General features: G+C 53.4%; 7 protein-coding genes across 7 annotated transcripts; 3 read left to right on the top strand and 4 right to left on the bottom strand.

The window, feature by feature from the left end:
- Positions 1–393: 393 nt before the first annotated feature.
- On the bottom strand, positions 394–2179 carry BDP55DRAFT_148925 (fructose-bisphosphate aldolase). The gene is made up of 7 exons (XM_060565601.1): positions 1930–2179; positions 1709–1779; positions 1473–1631; positions 1309–1415; positions 1194–1249; positions 942–1138; positions 394–888 (listed from the first exon to the last, which is right to left on the bottom strand). The coding sequence occupies exons 1-7, from the start codon at positions 2041–2043 to the stop codon at positions 504–506; spliced, it is 1089 nt and encodes a 362-aa protein (XP_060429744.1). The 5' UTR covers positions 2044–2179; the 3' UTR covers positions 394–503.
- Positions 2180–3475: 1296 nt separating this feature from the next.
- On the top strand, positions 3476–4431 carry BDP55DRAFT_663604 (uncharacterized protein). Its single transcript, XM_060574901.1, has one exon. The coding sequence runs from the start codon at positions 3678–3680 to the stop codon at positions 4260–4262; it is 585 nt and encodes a 194-aa protein (XP_060429743.1). The 5' UTR covers positions 3476–3677; the 3' UTR covers positions 4263–4431.
- Positions 4432–4465: 34 nt separating this feature from the next.
- Positions 4466–5933, bottom strand: BDP55DRAFT_693848 (chalcone and stilbene synthase; the record flags this gene model as incomplete). The annotated part of the gene is made up of 3 exons (XM_060577274.1): positions 4466–5028; positions 5093–5727; positions 5803–5933. The coding sequence occupies 3 exons, from the start codon at positions 5931–5933 to the stop codon at positions 4466–4468; spliced, it is 1329 nt and encodes a 442-aa protein (XP_060429742.1).
- Positions 5934–8868: 2935 nt separating this feature from the next.
- BDP55DRAFT_148676 (uncharacterized protein) lies at positions 8869–9603 on the top strand. Its single transcript, XM_060565599.1, has one exon. It carries the CDS (start codon positions 8969–8971, stop codon positions 9398–9400), a length of 432 nt encoding a protein of 143 aa, XP_060429741.1. The 5' UTR covers positions 8869–8968; the 3' UTR covers positions 9401–9603.
- A 22-nt stretch (positions 9604–9625) lies between these two features.
- Positions 9626–10319, bottom strand: BDP55DRAFT_728565 (uncharacterized protein; the record flags this gene model as incomplete). The annotated part of the gene is made up of 2 exons (XM_060579451.1): positions 9626–10078; positions 10227–10319. The coding sequence occupies 2 exons, from the start codon at positions 10317–10319 to the stop codon at positions 9626–9628; spliced, it is 546 nt and encodes a 181-aa protein (XP_060429740.1).
- Positions 10320–11023: 704 nt separating this feature from the next.
- On the top strand, positions 11024–12540 carry BDP55DRAFT_148757 (P-loop containing nucleoside triphosphate hydrolase protein). Its single transcript, XM_060565600.1, has 5 exons — positions 11024–11196; positions 11292–11418; positions 11483–11602; positions 11659–11883; positions 11948–12540. The coding sequence occupies exons 1-5, from the start codon at positions 11131–11133 to the stop codon at positions 12301–12303; spliced, it is 894 nt and encodes a 297-aa protein (XP_060429739.1). The 5' UTR covers positions 11024–11130; the 3' UTR covers positions 12304–12540.
- A 127-nt stretch (positions 12541–12667) lies between these two features.
- Positions 12668–13658, bottom strand: BDP55DRAFT_631923 (uncharacterized protein; the record flags this gene model as incomplete). Its single annotated transcript, XM_060572345.1, has 3 exons — positions 12668–12753; positions 12806–13541; positions 13605–13658. 3 exons carry the CDS (start codon positions 13656–13658, stop codon positions 12668–12670), a joined length of 876 nt encoding a protein of 291 aa, XP_060429738.1.
- Between the last annotated feature and the right edge of the window lie 293 nt (positions 13659–13951).

The following is a 13951-nucleotide window of genomic DNA, read 5'->3' as shown; positions in this document are numbered from 1 at the left end:
GGCATGGGATGTTTCTCCTCACCGGCTTTGGTACGCCGACGGACATGAGACGAGACAGCACAAGGGGACGAAAGGGTGAGCTCAATCCCGGCGGGGTTAATCGGGCAACTGAACCGATAAGATCAAACTTCAGTGCGGATAGCGTATATTTGATTAAAATCTTTCATCACATAATTATGAGGTGTCGCCGGGTTAGCAGTTGGGTCGAGGTGTCAAAAATGGGCCTTGCATCCGTCGCAGCTTTGGGCAGGCGTTCTCCGTATGCGCTGCTGGCCGACCTTTGAAACCCCTGCAGATATCCTCAAATAGATACATCATTACATGTTGCGCTGGGGAGGATGCATGTTGACAGTCACTCACGCGTGGTCCGGTTTGTTGTCTCTTTTACTTCATTTTGAGAACTACGTAGGTGGGCTTTTCGCCATATTCATCCTACGGAACAGAGTAGACCCCTTCCCATTTTTGGTCTCGTCTCTGTGGAGGTATCACCAATTACTCTTCCTTTACAAAACATCGTTGGCGTTGAAGTCAAACAGAGCCTGCTTGACGCGCGCCTTCATGGTCTTCTCGCCCTCACGGACCCAGACTCTGGGGTCGTACTTCTTCTTGTTGGGCTTGTCGTCACCCTCGGGGTTACCGACCTGGGTCTTCAGGTAGTCGATGTTGTTGGTGACGTAGTCACGGATACCAGTGAGGTAGGCCCACTGCAGGTCAGTGTCGACGTTGACCTTGACGACACCGAAGGAGATGGCCTTCTGGAACTCCTCGACGGCGGAGCCGGAACCACCGTGGAAGACGAAGAAGACGGGCTTCTTGTCGTCGGTGCCCAGCTTCTGCTGGACAAACTCCTGGTGCTTGCCGAGGAGCTCGGGGTGAAGCTTGACGTTGCTGCGATGGATTAGAACTGTGTTTCTGGGGTCTAGGAGGCACACGCAACTTACCCAGGCTTGTAGACACCGTGGACGTTACCGAAACCGGCGGCGATGGAGAAGAAGGGGCTGATGGGGCTCAGGGCCTGGTAGATGGCGTAGATGTCCTCGGGCTGAGTGTAGAGGGAGTTGTTGTCGACATCCTCGTTGTTGACACCATCCTCTTCACCACCGGTGATACCGATCTCCATCTCGAGCCACAGCTTCATCTGCGCGCAATGTGTCAGTGGCAGGCGCAACAAGAAGGTCTTGGTAATGGCTTACGGGAGCGGAGCGCTTGAGGTACTTGGCGGTGGTCTCGATGTTGTATGTGACATCCTCTACACGTCTGTTAGTCACGCTCTTGAATGGATCGGAATGGGACAAAGCGAGTACATACCCTCAGAGAGATCGATCATGTGGGAGGAGAAGAGGGGGTGGCCGGAGCGCTTGAACTCCTCCTCATCGGCGGAGATCATGCCATCGAGCCACGGCAGAAGCTTCTTGCTTTGGTAGAGGTCAGTGTCTAGTTCTTGAGGTCGGGTGGTATTGGAGCAAACTCACGCGCAGTGGTCAGAGTGAAGGACGACGGGAACGCCGTAGATGGGGGCGATAGAGGTGATGTAGTGAGCGGCAGCAATGGCACCGGCGACGGAAGCCTCCTGCTTGTCGGCACTGTTGGGAATACCCTTGCCGGCGAAGTAGGCGGCACCACCCTGGGAACTGCAAAGCTGTCAGCTATTTTACTGTAGTATATGGCTGGTCTTAATCCACGGGATCAAGACAGGATCTCTACGGACGTCTGGAGGATGATGGGGGACTTGGCCTCGCGGGCAGCCTCGAGAGCGGCAACGGCGGTGGAAGAGGAGGTCTGGGAGAGGCGGGGTCGTTGTTAGCCGATTGACACCAAATATTATTTCCCCTCCATTCTTGGTCCGCACGACGCCCAACTCATAGCGCGTCGTAGGATTGTCGAGATTGGTACTGGCATGCCCAGAGCAACCCAAGAATAGCTACTTACGACGTTGGCAGCAGGAATGGCAAACTGCTTGGCCTTGGCGTAGTTGAACAGCTTCAGAAGGTCATCGCCGTAGACGACACCAGGCTTGATGTTGAGCTCTGACAGGAGACCCATTGTGAATGGCGGGGTATGTGACGTGGGGTAGAAAAGATGTTAAGTTGATTGCGTATAGTGACTTGTCCTGAGTAGAATCGGACTGTTCTAGATTGATATGCTCAGAGGCAGAGGTAAAAGGGTAAGAGGATATGCAGGGACAGGTATTGGAGAGGAGGGAGAAGAATCAACAGAAAGGTTTGGATCGGGGTTGAGGTGGACGCGGGCGAGTTATGTTTGATTCCCACGAGCGGGATTTTACTCGGGCTGAGCAGGACTGGTCCAGCAACAACCTACCTTACCAAGCCAGCCAGACCCGGTCCACCTTGACCGTCGAAGGGCCACGGCCAAGCATCGGTCCAGTTACCGGCGGGTGCTCTCCCACCTCTACCTCTGAGGTACCTTACCAATAGATGGAAGTGTTCCAGGTTGGCTGGTTGGCTGGGCGTGTTGCGTGAGGTGTGAGGTAAGGTACATGGATGAGACTGATTTGGCCGTGGTTTCCCCTTGGAAAGCCCCGAGCGAGAGTACCTGCTCCGTAGTCCGTACATGAGGAGCTCCGCTCTGCCAGCTTCAATTCTATGGAAGGTACCACCATGCACCGTATCCCCATGCTCCCTCGTTCTTTCCTACCTTTGGTCACTCCGGTCCGGTAATGGGAGGAAGTGGATGTACCTGCCCTCGCACCTTTCATCTACCTCAAGGTATTCCATCTGGAATTGTACCTTTTCTGAGCATCAGTCACCAGTATGGACTTGTGACGGACGAATCTTAGGTAAAGCATCTTGAGCAATGCATCCTACCTTTACTTTTTACACACTAAATCACCTTGGGTCAAGGCATCAGGCAACGGTTTTACCTGTGGCTGAACCCAAGCAATACCTATTTTGATTGAGAGAAATAAGCCGTCAACAACAACACTGCGCCTGTCTCAACCCAATGGAACACCATGAGTTGTTGAGGGGCAGAAAGCGCAAGTACCTCGCCCAGCCGGACAGCAAGAGGGGTACTTCGGACAGCTGTGAATAGCCCCTCTATTTCCTCTTACCACCGCGTCAAACGCAAGTAACCCCTCCCCCCACCCGGCCATCTAATTGACGTCAAAAAATTGCAACTGCACCACTTTCTGCAGGGATCCAATCGTCGCCTCTGCTTTTTTTTTGGTCTTTTTGGTCGAGGAGCTATCAATATTGGCGGGGGCCTAGAACCTGACACCACCGAAACCGCCTGCAACAGACCACGCCAACCTAGGCAAACGGTACGGAGACACTGGACCAGTTTATTTGGGGTGCCAGCGGTTGCGCGCCGACACCGCCATTGGCCGGGGGTGCAGACTGCTGACAATCATGGCATTTGACTTTTCCACCTTCAGATCTCTCGGCCTTATTATTTTGTGTCCCGCTGCGATATTTAATGGATAGCCCCGTCGCCCATCGAATGACTCAATTCTCTGACCTCTAGGGTTGCGACTATTATCATCCACGCAGGGTGACGTCTCACCGAGAACTATTCTCGGTGTAATCCTCCCATCTACATACACACTCGGATACTCGCAAGGTGGGAATACTGAAGCTTTCTGCTCGGACTGATGTTATTCTAGGGTCACCCGCAACAACGAATCTCCGTCTCGCAAACCACCCCTCCATCCCACTCACATGGACACCCATCCATGTCCATCCCGACCGACCATTTCCTTACCTCATGCACGCCGGGCCCCGGAAAAGCCAGACCAATCGCGCTACCCTATGACGATAACCTCCCCTCCCCGGCCATCAACTCATCCCGTCCGCTTCCCGTCCGAGCCTCTGCGTTTCCACCCCCAGCCTCAGCCCATTGCCGAAAGCCCGGAAAGATGCGGGATTGTGTCCAGCTTCCATCCTTTGTCCGCCCAAAATCGACTCTGCACGCCTTCAAAACGCCCCTCGACGATATTCTTGCCTCGGCACAATCGTCCCCCCCAAGGCGCGATACCTTCTTTCATTGCCGGAAGAATTACCCACGCTTCGGCTCATCTCGTGTCTCTGATATCGTGCCTCTCCACTTCCAAGAACTCGCCTGTCCACCTTCCGGCGCAAGCACGAGCTCGAATCTCGAATCTCGGGTCCCAACCACGAGCTTGCATATGCCATGTCATGGCTTCGCGATCTTTTCAACAACTGTCAACCAATGAATGGTGTCGAATCTTGGAATCTCTTCAAGCTCGTCTAATCAGTTTTACCGCCGTCTTGACCAATATCTAGCACTCGTCATCTTCGCCAGTGTTCTATCCCGGGAAACGCTGGGCCACCTCGGCCATCTCTCCGGCCTTGCCATGTCCTCATTAGCGCCATCAAGTCATGGGTATGTATCTGTTTGTCCTCCTCTTTCTCACTTCGCTATATACGATCTCCCGCTCCAGAATAGAGCACCCTTTTCGAAACAACCTCCCGAACCCCCCTCTCTCTCAGTCGAGATCCAGATCCTCCATTGCCTCCGCAACAAAGGTTTGGTCCGCTTGACGCCCCGAAGATGCCCGCTCCTCCGGTCGCACCCCGCCATCGTCCCCAGCTTCGCTAGTGCTGCCCTCGCTCTCCGTCTCCGGTGGCGTCTGCAGCCCCGTGGCGTCTCGCGCCCGCATATTCCGCTTCAGCATGCACATTTCTACCGAGATTCCCGGCCCGAACGCACACCCCACCACGTAGTCCCGGGCTCGCCCTTCCGGTGCCACGGCATCCATGTCCTTGGACCGCAGCCGGTCCATGACACTGAATATCGTTGCCGAGCTCGAGTTGCCGTGATTGATATATGTGTCGTAGCTCGCTCTCATGTGGTACGATGTGATGCCCATCGTCGTCTCTGCCCCTGATAAGATGGTCGCGCCCCCGGGGTGCATTGCCCAGTCAAAATCTTCTGGCTTTTGATAATTCAGGGGTAGTGACGGTACGGAGGAGAGCATCTCAGCGAATGTCGACGGGATTGCCGCCGATGCGAGCTTCGGTACTCGTGGGGTGAGAATCACTTTCCAGCCTGCAATGTTCTAATTAGGATGGCCGCTTTCCTGCTTGCTTTACCAATGGTTATTGAAACTTACCAACAGGATCGACATCGAAGCCAAGGTCTTGATCCGTGTCGGGGATGATCTTGTGCTCCCAGCCCAACAGGTCGTACACAGGTTCCGTTGGTTCGCCCACGCCGTTGCTAAGCACCACGGCGCTCGCGCAGTCAGAAAAGAGCGCGACACCGATCCGGGTCTCTTGCAGCTCGTCGATGCTGTTGAGCTCGCTGCGCACCATGGTGGTGCTGACCTCGAGCGCGACGCAGAGGATCCTCGCCGGTTTCCCGCGCGCCTTGTGTCCCAGCGCCAGGTTCGCCGCCGTCCGCAGCGTCGCCAGCCCGCCGCTGCAGCCGACCCCGTGGAGCAGGACCTTTTCAACCTGGTGTGTGATGCCGAGGCCGTTGACGACGTAGTGGTCGAAGCCCGGGTTCGCGCTGTCGGTGCAGGTTGTCGATACGACGTGGGTGATTTCGGAGAGATCGATGCGCGCTTCGTCAATGGCTTTGCGGGATGCTTCGACGGCTAGGGGCACGCCGTCACTCATGAAGACCTTGTGGAGATCTGCGATGGAGGGGGCGTCTTTTTGGTTGACGATTTCGTGCTCGTGAGTGCCAATGGAGGAACGGTAGTCGATGCCTGTGAATCTGTTGATGGAGAGAACCTTCTTCATGCTACGCGGGTAGCTCTGGTTAGATGGTGCGATGCTACGCCCAGACAGGCCCAGACAGGGTAGACAATCTGCTTACGAGGGTGATTCTGGGTAGAACTTGTTACTGAGGTAGTCTATTGAGTCTGTCTTCAGCGAGTAGGGCGGGTACTGGCTGGCGACGCCGATGATGGAGAGACCAAGCTCCCCGAATGTGTTGGGAGCCGCCATTGTGGATGTATGTGGTGAGTGAGCGTTGCGATGCGGGGGAGGGGTAGCTTAATTAGCAGTTCCTCTTCGATTGGATGCGGCGTTTTGTGTGTATTATGTCTATATCAAGTGAAATTCGACGTTCAACCAGACGAGATCTAGGTCAATGGCAGAATAAAGGAAAGAGAAAGCTTGCTGAAGCTCGGGAGAAGCTATGGGAGGTGTTTGACAAGGGGGTAGAGCTATGTGCGAACCGCAATTGCTTTTGCGCAAGAGAGAGCAAGGATGGATGGGTGCTAGGTGGCTAGTTGTGTAAAAGTGATGATATCACTGCGGATGACGGCACACAGGATACCCGAGTAAAGGTAGGACGGCCAAGGAAACGTTGTGTCTGGTGTATTTGCCAACGTGGTGTTATTCGTAAGTATGTTGCCAACGGGAGAAACGATGAACAAGCGAGGCGGGTACGGGTTTGTGCCAATTCTAGGCCTCTAGCAATCGTTGGAAGAGAAAGCCAAAAAGTCGGTCAAGTGTAGTGTGAGTTGCAGAAGTCAGGCCAGGCCAGATGTATGTTAAGAGTGAGAAGACAGAGTAAGTGGGAGGCGAGAATGGACGAGAGACAGGCCTTTCATGCATTAAGGAAACATAATGGTGACGCCGGCATTGAGCATGGGTGGTGGTGGTTGGTGACTTGGATGGTGGGTGGGATGAGGCAAAGGCGACGGGGGGTGGAGGGGAAAAAAAGGACAGTATCCCGTATGTAAGGAAACACAAGCGCCGCCCTCTTTTTTGTCGTAGTTGCACCTCGAGCTCAACAAAACTGGTTGGCCAAGAGAAGCTACCCTGCCATACCTTCTCCGTTTGGCGGTGCTCTCTGCCTACTGATTACTAGGCTCACATTAGATAGACCACGATGCTCTCTCTAGAGTCCAGACACCCTGAACACCATATGGACACTTGGGATACCGAGAGAAAGAGCAAGAGGGGGTGGGTGTGGGTGTTCTTCGCCGGAGGCTGGTTTGAAAACCCGCGCCGTGTTTGCTTGTGGCGATGATGGCAATCAGTGGTCACAGTGAGCAAGTCTGCTCAGTAGCAACGAGAGACAGATGAGTCGGAGAAGTGGTTGCACCGTTTCGTTTCGCAATGAAGTCCTATCCCCCCGTACCTTGGTTCCCCCGACTCGGGGTTCTGCCCCATCCTGGAATTTACGAGAGCGCGCCCGGATTGACTTCCGTGCCGATTCTACCTCAGGGGTTCAGCAGTGCGACGCTGCAGTGCGGTTAGCTTGCAAGGTAGAGTTGAAAAGTAGGGTAGCCAACCCCGGAACTGAAACATTGTCTGAATCCAATCTTCGGAGCCGGTGCTGGCGAGGTGGAGTTTCTCTTTTTCTGGGCTGATGGCGCTTCTTGATAAGTTGATATTTATCCGTACTTGATGTTGGTCCTCATGTTGAACACCTTATGAAGGGAGACTCTTATCGCGGTGTGTATCCTAATCCCTGTACGCCGTTGGTCTAGTAAGGAAACTACGTGTACATGATTAGAAGACCAAGGTCGAAGCTCTTGTGGATGATGGTACTGCGCGTGAATCGTGCTGCACTGCGGCTGATCACTCTCGTTGAGATGTACGAGCACTTGCAGCTCGAGCACTTTTTCCACTGCCAAAAGAACCCCCTCAGTGGGTGTGAAAGGGTCTTTCCTAGATGGGATCGGCCGCCAGCTGTCAGGAACCAAGATGCGATTATTGGGAGGCCATAATCTGACATGCGTTGTAGTTCCCGAAGAAGTGAGTTGGGTTGATTGGATCCTGGTGTGCAAGTTGCTGGCCATTCTTTTTCTTTTCTTTCCGTCTCATACCTTGCTAGAAACTTGCCATGATCAAGAGGTCGGCATGTCTCATCCGATATTGTGTTCCATCCCAAGTCACTTTCTCTTACTGGCTTCCCGCCTCTGCTTTTCCTTTCCGTGTCTTCCAGAAACTGAAGTGGTTTGGGAGTCCGCCCCGCGGCCCGCGCTGATGCTGCCATCTCTTTTCCTCAACCTCTTTCGCAAGAAAACTTCGCGGCTCTTGGCCTTTATTTATGGTACGCAATGCAACCAAGTGTTGACCTGTTCATGTACGATTGGCGCACATATCACCAGCACCATCCAGTGCACATGAAGAATATGCTTCATCTGTTTGGCAATGTTTAAAAAGACACGCGGCATGATTCGTGAAATGGCTCTAAGCTCGCGTGTTCTGCTGAGCAGAGCAGGGGGAGCTTGTAGGCGGCTTACGAGAGTTGCAGCTGCTTGCGAAAACCCCAGTAGCTTAAATCCTCAACCTCGGCTCCCTCTGTTTGTCACAAGATTTGATGATTTCAGGCGTAATCGGCGGGGTGTGCTGGCCTTGCTTTCCTCAAGACCTCAAGAGCCAGTCAAACGTATCCTAATGGAGCTGACCAAGCTTTATAAGGCACTGACAACGTTTTATGGCATAGCTACTTTATCTCTCTGGACGGATGTCGACGGAGCGACTGAGCCTGATTTGCGGCATCCTTCAGGATCCTTCCCGGGCTTCATTTCCAAAGGCATACGTATGAGTTAGGTGACGCTGTAGAAAAGACAAAAAATAAGATATCGCGTAACCTGTAAACTCATCGGAGTTAGCCCAAATCGCAATCAATTCCTACAAGCAAAGCTGCGTTCGAATGCCGGAGGGAAAGTTTCAAAACAACAGCATCAGTCCCTCCGCTCGGACTTTTGAGTTGCTCCACGGCCGACCGAACCCTTCAAGTCTCACCGCCCCGGTGAACATACGCCGACCCGGTCAGCTCCGGACCCTGAACTCCGGAATCACCGTCGCATTCTACAACTGAGAATAAGGGAAGAGAAAGAGCTTCAGCGGCTTACGCCTGTACGTACGTGCTATGGACTACTACGATGAATTAGTGATGCAGACTCAAAAGCTCACTGCATGGAAAAGTTCCACCCACACCAAAGAGCACAGCTCAGCTCGCCGCGTTCAGCCCCAGCTGCCGCTGACCTAGACGCATCACCAATACAACCCTCCACAAGATGTCGTCGCCACTAATGCAACCCGCCAAACTCCCCTTCCTCTTCCACATCGCCATCGAGACCGCCGCCGCATGCTCCTTCATCCTCAAGCCCGACAGTCAGCTGACTAACCCACCCGTCGCCGTGCAGCTGGTGCTACAGCAGTTCGGTGGGTTATTGCTGACCACGAACCTGATCTGCCTCATCTTCGTGTCGCGGCCATTTGACGAGACGAGCAGGCAGGTCGCGGCGGCGCTGGCGTTTTGGCATGTCTGGCCTTGTTGGCGCGCCTATGTGCGGTTGAAAAGGCCCGAGGTGGATGATCTGGGGAAGCAGAAGGGGAAACAAAAGGGAGAGGTGAAGGCTACGCGGAGAACTCTTGGAGGGCCGGCTGTTCATCTTGCGGTGCATGTTGGCATGTTTTTGATGTTTGCAAAGACCGTTTTCATGTGATGGTCTAGAGCGTGACCGCTACTGCATGAGGAGTTCGGAATTTGACACTAAGGTTGTTGCTCCGATATTGAGAGAAACCTATGTGAACTCAATGCCTGAGTGACTTTGGCATGGTAAACCCGACGTCTCTGTTGGCGCTATCACGCATTCAAACAATCCCAACTCATCACAACCTCCCCTCTTCTCATAGAGTCGACGATACAGACAACACCCCCCTCCAAAAGCTTAACCACGACCAAATCCGCCCTTGGCAACCTCGATAAACTCCTCCTTACTAACCCACCCTTTACCCGAAATATCCGCCATATCAATCATCCTCCTCATATCCGCCTCGCTCAGCGTAGAATTCACTTCGCCGCACACCGCCCTCAAACTCTCAAGCGTGACCCGCCCCGTGCCGCGGGGGTCAAACATCTTCCACGCGTCCTCGGCCTCCTCCTGCGGATCGCGGCGCATCAGCAGCCACGCCGCTATGGCGGAGAAGTGCTCCTGCGGCATGCGCAGGCGGGAGGGGCTGCATGGGCCCCGCGACGGGTCGTGGTCGTGGGGGGGCACGCCGTGGGCGAGGAGGAGGGCGTAGGTTTCCGTGCGGGCTAGGTCGAAGCCGATGGCGCGGAGGGCGAAGGGCCACTCGCGCGCGTTGAGGGAGCCGAGGCCTTGTTGGTCGACGACTTCCCACTGGTGAGGTCGTGTCAGTGGTGTTTGCTCGTAGGAAATGGAAGGGTAAGTGGGGAAGAGATGTGAGGTGGTGTTGACGGGTCGACTCTCGGACTATGTGAGAGAGATAGAGCGTGATGAAGTGGTGTTGGATATTGCAGGGACTTACAGCTTCTCTGATGTTTTGTTGCCAGTCGGAGGGTAGGGCGGCCAGGTCGCGACGACCTTGGGCCATGTCAAACATTGCCGATGGGGTAGACATCGCGTCGTTTGTGTGTGATATGTTTCGTTCTTCCTCTCTCCTTGGAACCGGTCTTCGGTGTTCCGGGTATCTCAGATGATGGCGAGTCTCGTCACTTGCTTGTAGAGGCTGCTGCTATCTTAGCTTTATGACTTGTAGGTGCGAAGAGATTTGAGAGTGAATCCCAATGAGCAGGCAGGATCGATAGAAACAAAAGCGCGAAATATCAAAAGGGGTATCAGAAATATGAGACGGAACGGCGAGAGCTAAGGAGGAGTGAGGCTATGATATCTTCATTTGTGAGATCTCATGCTTTAGCGGGTGGTGGGGCTCGACTTTTTGAACGAGAGCTTTCACTGAGATGTCGGTTCAATCGCGTCCCAGGTTCTTCTCATCACGCTTGCGTTCGCGATAAAGCGGTACGTACACGAGCCATGGAGAAGATTCGGTGGGGCTTCCTCACCAGATCACGTGTTGGCCATCACCATCGATGACTTCAAGGTCAAATGAATGGATCGTGCGCTGCCCGTTGCTAGATTTCTTTTCAATAAATGAAGGATCGCATTGTATCATCAAGTCATTCGAAGTTTAATGAAGCGGATTGTTGTAATCTGTCGCTTTAGGTAGTGCTCTTGACAGAGACTCGAGCTGGGCCATCACTCAACCGAAGTTACTCCGCAAACAGATTCAATCTACGTAGAGCCAATCATTTACATCCTCTCATCACCACCCCCGAGGCATTGACAGTCTCCAGGGTCGCTTCAATTGCTTTGTGCATTGCATCTCTCTTTGACGTTCAAGGTGATTGTTTGTCACTGTCAAAGGCCATACAATGAGACCAACACTCTTTCGTCCGTTTCAGTCGACTATTCGAGTCCTGGGCCATGAAAATCCCTTGGTACAATCCACGATTCCCTCTTACTCTTGCTCACTCTCACTCTCACTTGCTGTCATGCATCACTCCATGCTCAAACTTACTAACATGCACAACAGGGCCTGCCGAAATCCGGCACACCTCCCAACTGGCCCAGGAAGCCCGTGAAGAGGAAGATCACTGGCGTAGAGAAAATCATTGCGGTTTCTTCCGCCAAGGGTGGCGTTGGCAAGAGTACAGTCGCAGGTAAGGTCATAAAGTAGAACTTGACTGTATGCAAAGAAGGCAAATAGTAATCAATGTTTTATAGCGAATTTGTCATTGGCTTTTGCACGACTAGGCTACAGGGCGGGAATCCTGGACACTGATATCTTTGGCCCTTCTGTTCCGACACTCTTCAATCTGTCCGGAGAGCCTCGGCTCTCGGAAAGTAAGGACTCTGCACCTCATTCACCGTCGCTGCTCGCCAACTGACAATCTCGTCAGACAACCAGTTAATCCCGATGACGAACTACGGTGTCAAGACCATGTCCATGGGCTACCTCGTTCCAGAGGATGACGCCGTGGTATGGCGAGGCCCCATGGTGATGAAGGCTATTCAGCAGCTACTTCACGAGGTGGACTGGGGTGGATTAGATGTCCTCGTGCTCGACCTGCCTCCAGGCACAGGCGATACGCAGCTCACCATTACACAGCAAATCATTCTTGATGGTAAGTCATATTCAACGTCGCAGCACTGGGCACATGATTGTCGGCAACCACTCATAAAATTCAGGATCCATCATTGTCACCACACCCCACACACTCGCAGTCAAGGACGCGGTCAAGGGCGTCAACATGTTCAACAAGGTCAATGTAAACATTTTGGGCTTGGTGCAAAACATGTCACTCTTCAACTGTCCACACTGTCACGGCGACACACACGTTTTTGGGTCCAACGCAAGAGTCGAGCGCATGTGCAAAGATCACAAGATCGACTTCCTAGGCGACATCCCCCTGCACCCGTCCATCGGCGATGACGCGGATCTAGGTAAGCCCACCGTCGTATCAGAGCCATCTAGTGCCAGGGCAGAAATCTTCCTCAATATCGCGAAAGATATTGCCCCAAAGATTGACCTCCGCTCACCGTAACCCGCGAATGGTCTGTGGCGGCCAGGAAGCTACGTGTGTTGAGGCCGAAGTAATAGTGTAGGATATCCTGTACAGCCAGATGTTTAGTCAAGGTGGCCAAGAAGCTGGGGAAGTTGGGCATCTCATGTATTTGTAACAAGGACCCCTCCACGCATTATGCGCAGAGTCCAGATGGGATCATGACCCCATGGTCGTCTGGAGGGAGTTAAACACATGTGTACAAACTGTTAGCCTATGTAACGCCGAAACAAGACACTTTACCATGAAGGGAACGAGAGTGCCAAATCACCCATGAACCATGAACGCCAAAGCCTTGAACCTCCTTTCTTTACGATCCTCCCGCATTCCTACGCCCTAGCAGCAGTTAGTCAAGCTCGTCGTTCTGTTGGTAAACGTGTCGACTGCGAGCAGTGTCTTTCCGCATAGCTTGTCCGGAGCCTGTGAAACCGACTGCGACCACGTTAGCATCATCCTCACATTTGGCTTGGCGAGAGCAACATACCTCGGCCGCCTACGCCGTCGGGTGTACGGAACATGCTGTCCTTCTTGTGTTTTCCGAACTTGGACTTAGTGTTGAACTCTTGCCACTTGGATTTGCCCTTTTCCAACTCCTTCGTGGCCTTGATCTTCTTGGCTTTAGGTGGCTTTGCGGCGCCATCGGCAGCATTCTTCTCTGCTTCAATCTTGGCTTGTTGCTCTGGATACAAGCTAGCTGCTGCAGATGTAACAACACCATTGGATGGGCCCGGCGGACGTGCGGTCGGTTGTGTAGCGTTAGATGCGGGCGCTGATGCTCCGTCAGCCTTGCGCTTGTTGGAGATGGGGCGGATGTCCTTGGCTCGCAGCGTTTCTGTGTTGTCGTAGCTCTTGAACTTGACAATGTAGACGGGGTCTGTTGAAGAGCCGGTGATGGATGTGATTCGAGCAGGGTAGAAGCCTCTGTCGCCCGATGCCCATTTCGCCGAGACAGTGTCGTTCACCTGGTACGTGACGGGCGGTTCCTCCTTCTCTTCGGAGGCTGGAGCAGCCTTCTTGAAGGCTGGATGGTTCTCCTTGGACCACTTCTCGGGCTCCGGTGGGCTGGGGGCTTTCTGAGGTACGGGCTTGGGCGCCTGCTTCGGCTGCAGCTCAGCAAGAGACTCGTCTAGGAGGGAAATCATGTCATTCAACTCCGCCTGAAGATTCTTGAGTTCGGCATTTTCGGGATCATCTTTGAGGCCGGCGAGAACAACATCGAGCTGTAAAGGAAAATGTTAGAAGAGAAACAGACATTAGCTCTGAAGGAGAAGGGTACTGCGTACCTGTTCTTGATACTGTTTGCGGTCCTCTTCCAAGGCTGCAATTTGGCCAGACATGATGGTAGCTGCTGCAGAGGTCTATCGCGGGTTGCGAGTATTAAGTGGTTGACAGATGTTTGGGTTATTCAAAGTACAGTCGGACGTGACTGAAGGTGTCGCGGTGTTGAATTAATGCGATGGTCGGGTGTAGACAGCGTAGTGGTGAGGCATGCGAATCGTTGATCTGTGACGAATGCCGTCCATTTGCGGCAAGAAGCTTATCCGGTGGAATCACGTGCAGATAATGGGGAATCCTGGGCGAACCAACTGCAGCGTCATCCCAGATTTTGGCCAATCACAAAGCGTCTGAT

Source organism: Colletotrichum godetiae, assembly GCF_030913485.1.
Source record: "Colletotrichum godetiae strain CBS 193.32 chromosome Unknown BDP55scaffold_20, whole genome shotgun sequence".
Classification (NCBI taxonomy): Eukaryota; Fungi; Ascomycota; class Sordariomycetes; order Glomerellales; family Glomerellaceae; genus Colletotrichum; species Colletotrichum godetiae.
This window is presented reverse-complemented; position numbering and strand designations above follow the sequence as displayed.

What these genes read in the sequence shown, in the direction of transcription:
- BDP55DRAFT_148925 (XM_060565601.1), bottom strand. Translation starts at nt 2,043, where the DNA reads ATGGGTCTCCTGTCAGAGCTCAACATCAAGCCTGGTGTCGTCTACGGC. An exon ending in CCATTCCTGCTGCCAACGTC is followed by an intron (nt 1,780 to 1,929) that starts GTAAGTAGCTAT and finishes CGCCTCTCCCAG; the next exon opens with ACCTCCTCTTCCACCGCCGT. An exon ending in CACGGTGTCTACAAGCCTGG is followed by an intron (nt 889 to 941) that starts GTAAGTTGCGTG and finishes AATCCATCGCAG; the next exon opens with CAACGTCAAGCTTCACCCCG.
- BDP55DRAFT_663604 (XM_060574901.1), top strand. Translation starts at nt 3,678, where the DNA reads ATGGACACCCATCCATGTCCATCCCGACCGACCATTTCCTTACCTCAT.
- BDP55DRAFT_148676 (XM_060565599.1), top strand. Translation starts at nt 8,969, where the DNA reads ATGTCGTCGCCACTAATGCAACCCGCCAAACTCCCCTTCCTCTTCCAC.
- BDP55DRAFT_148757 (XM_060565600.1), top strand. Translation starts at nt 11,131, where the DNA reads ATGAGACCAACACTCTTTCGTCCGTTTCAGTCGACTATTCGAGTCCTG. An exon ending in TGGGCCATGAAAATCCCTTG is followed by an intron (nt 11,197 to 11,291) that starts GTACAATCCACG and finishes CATGCACAACAG; the next exon opens with GGCCTGCCGAAATCCGGCAC. An exon ending in ACAGCAAATCATTCTTGATG is followed by an intron (nt 11,884 to 11,947) that starts GTAAGTCATATT and finishes CATAAAATTCAG; the next exon opens with GATCCATCATTGTCACCACA.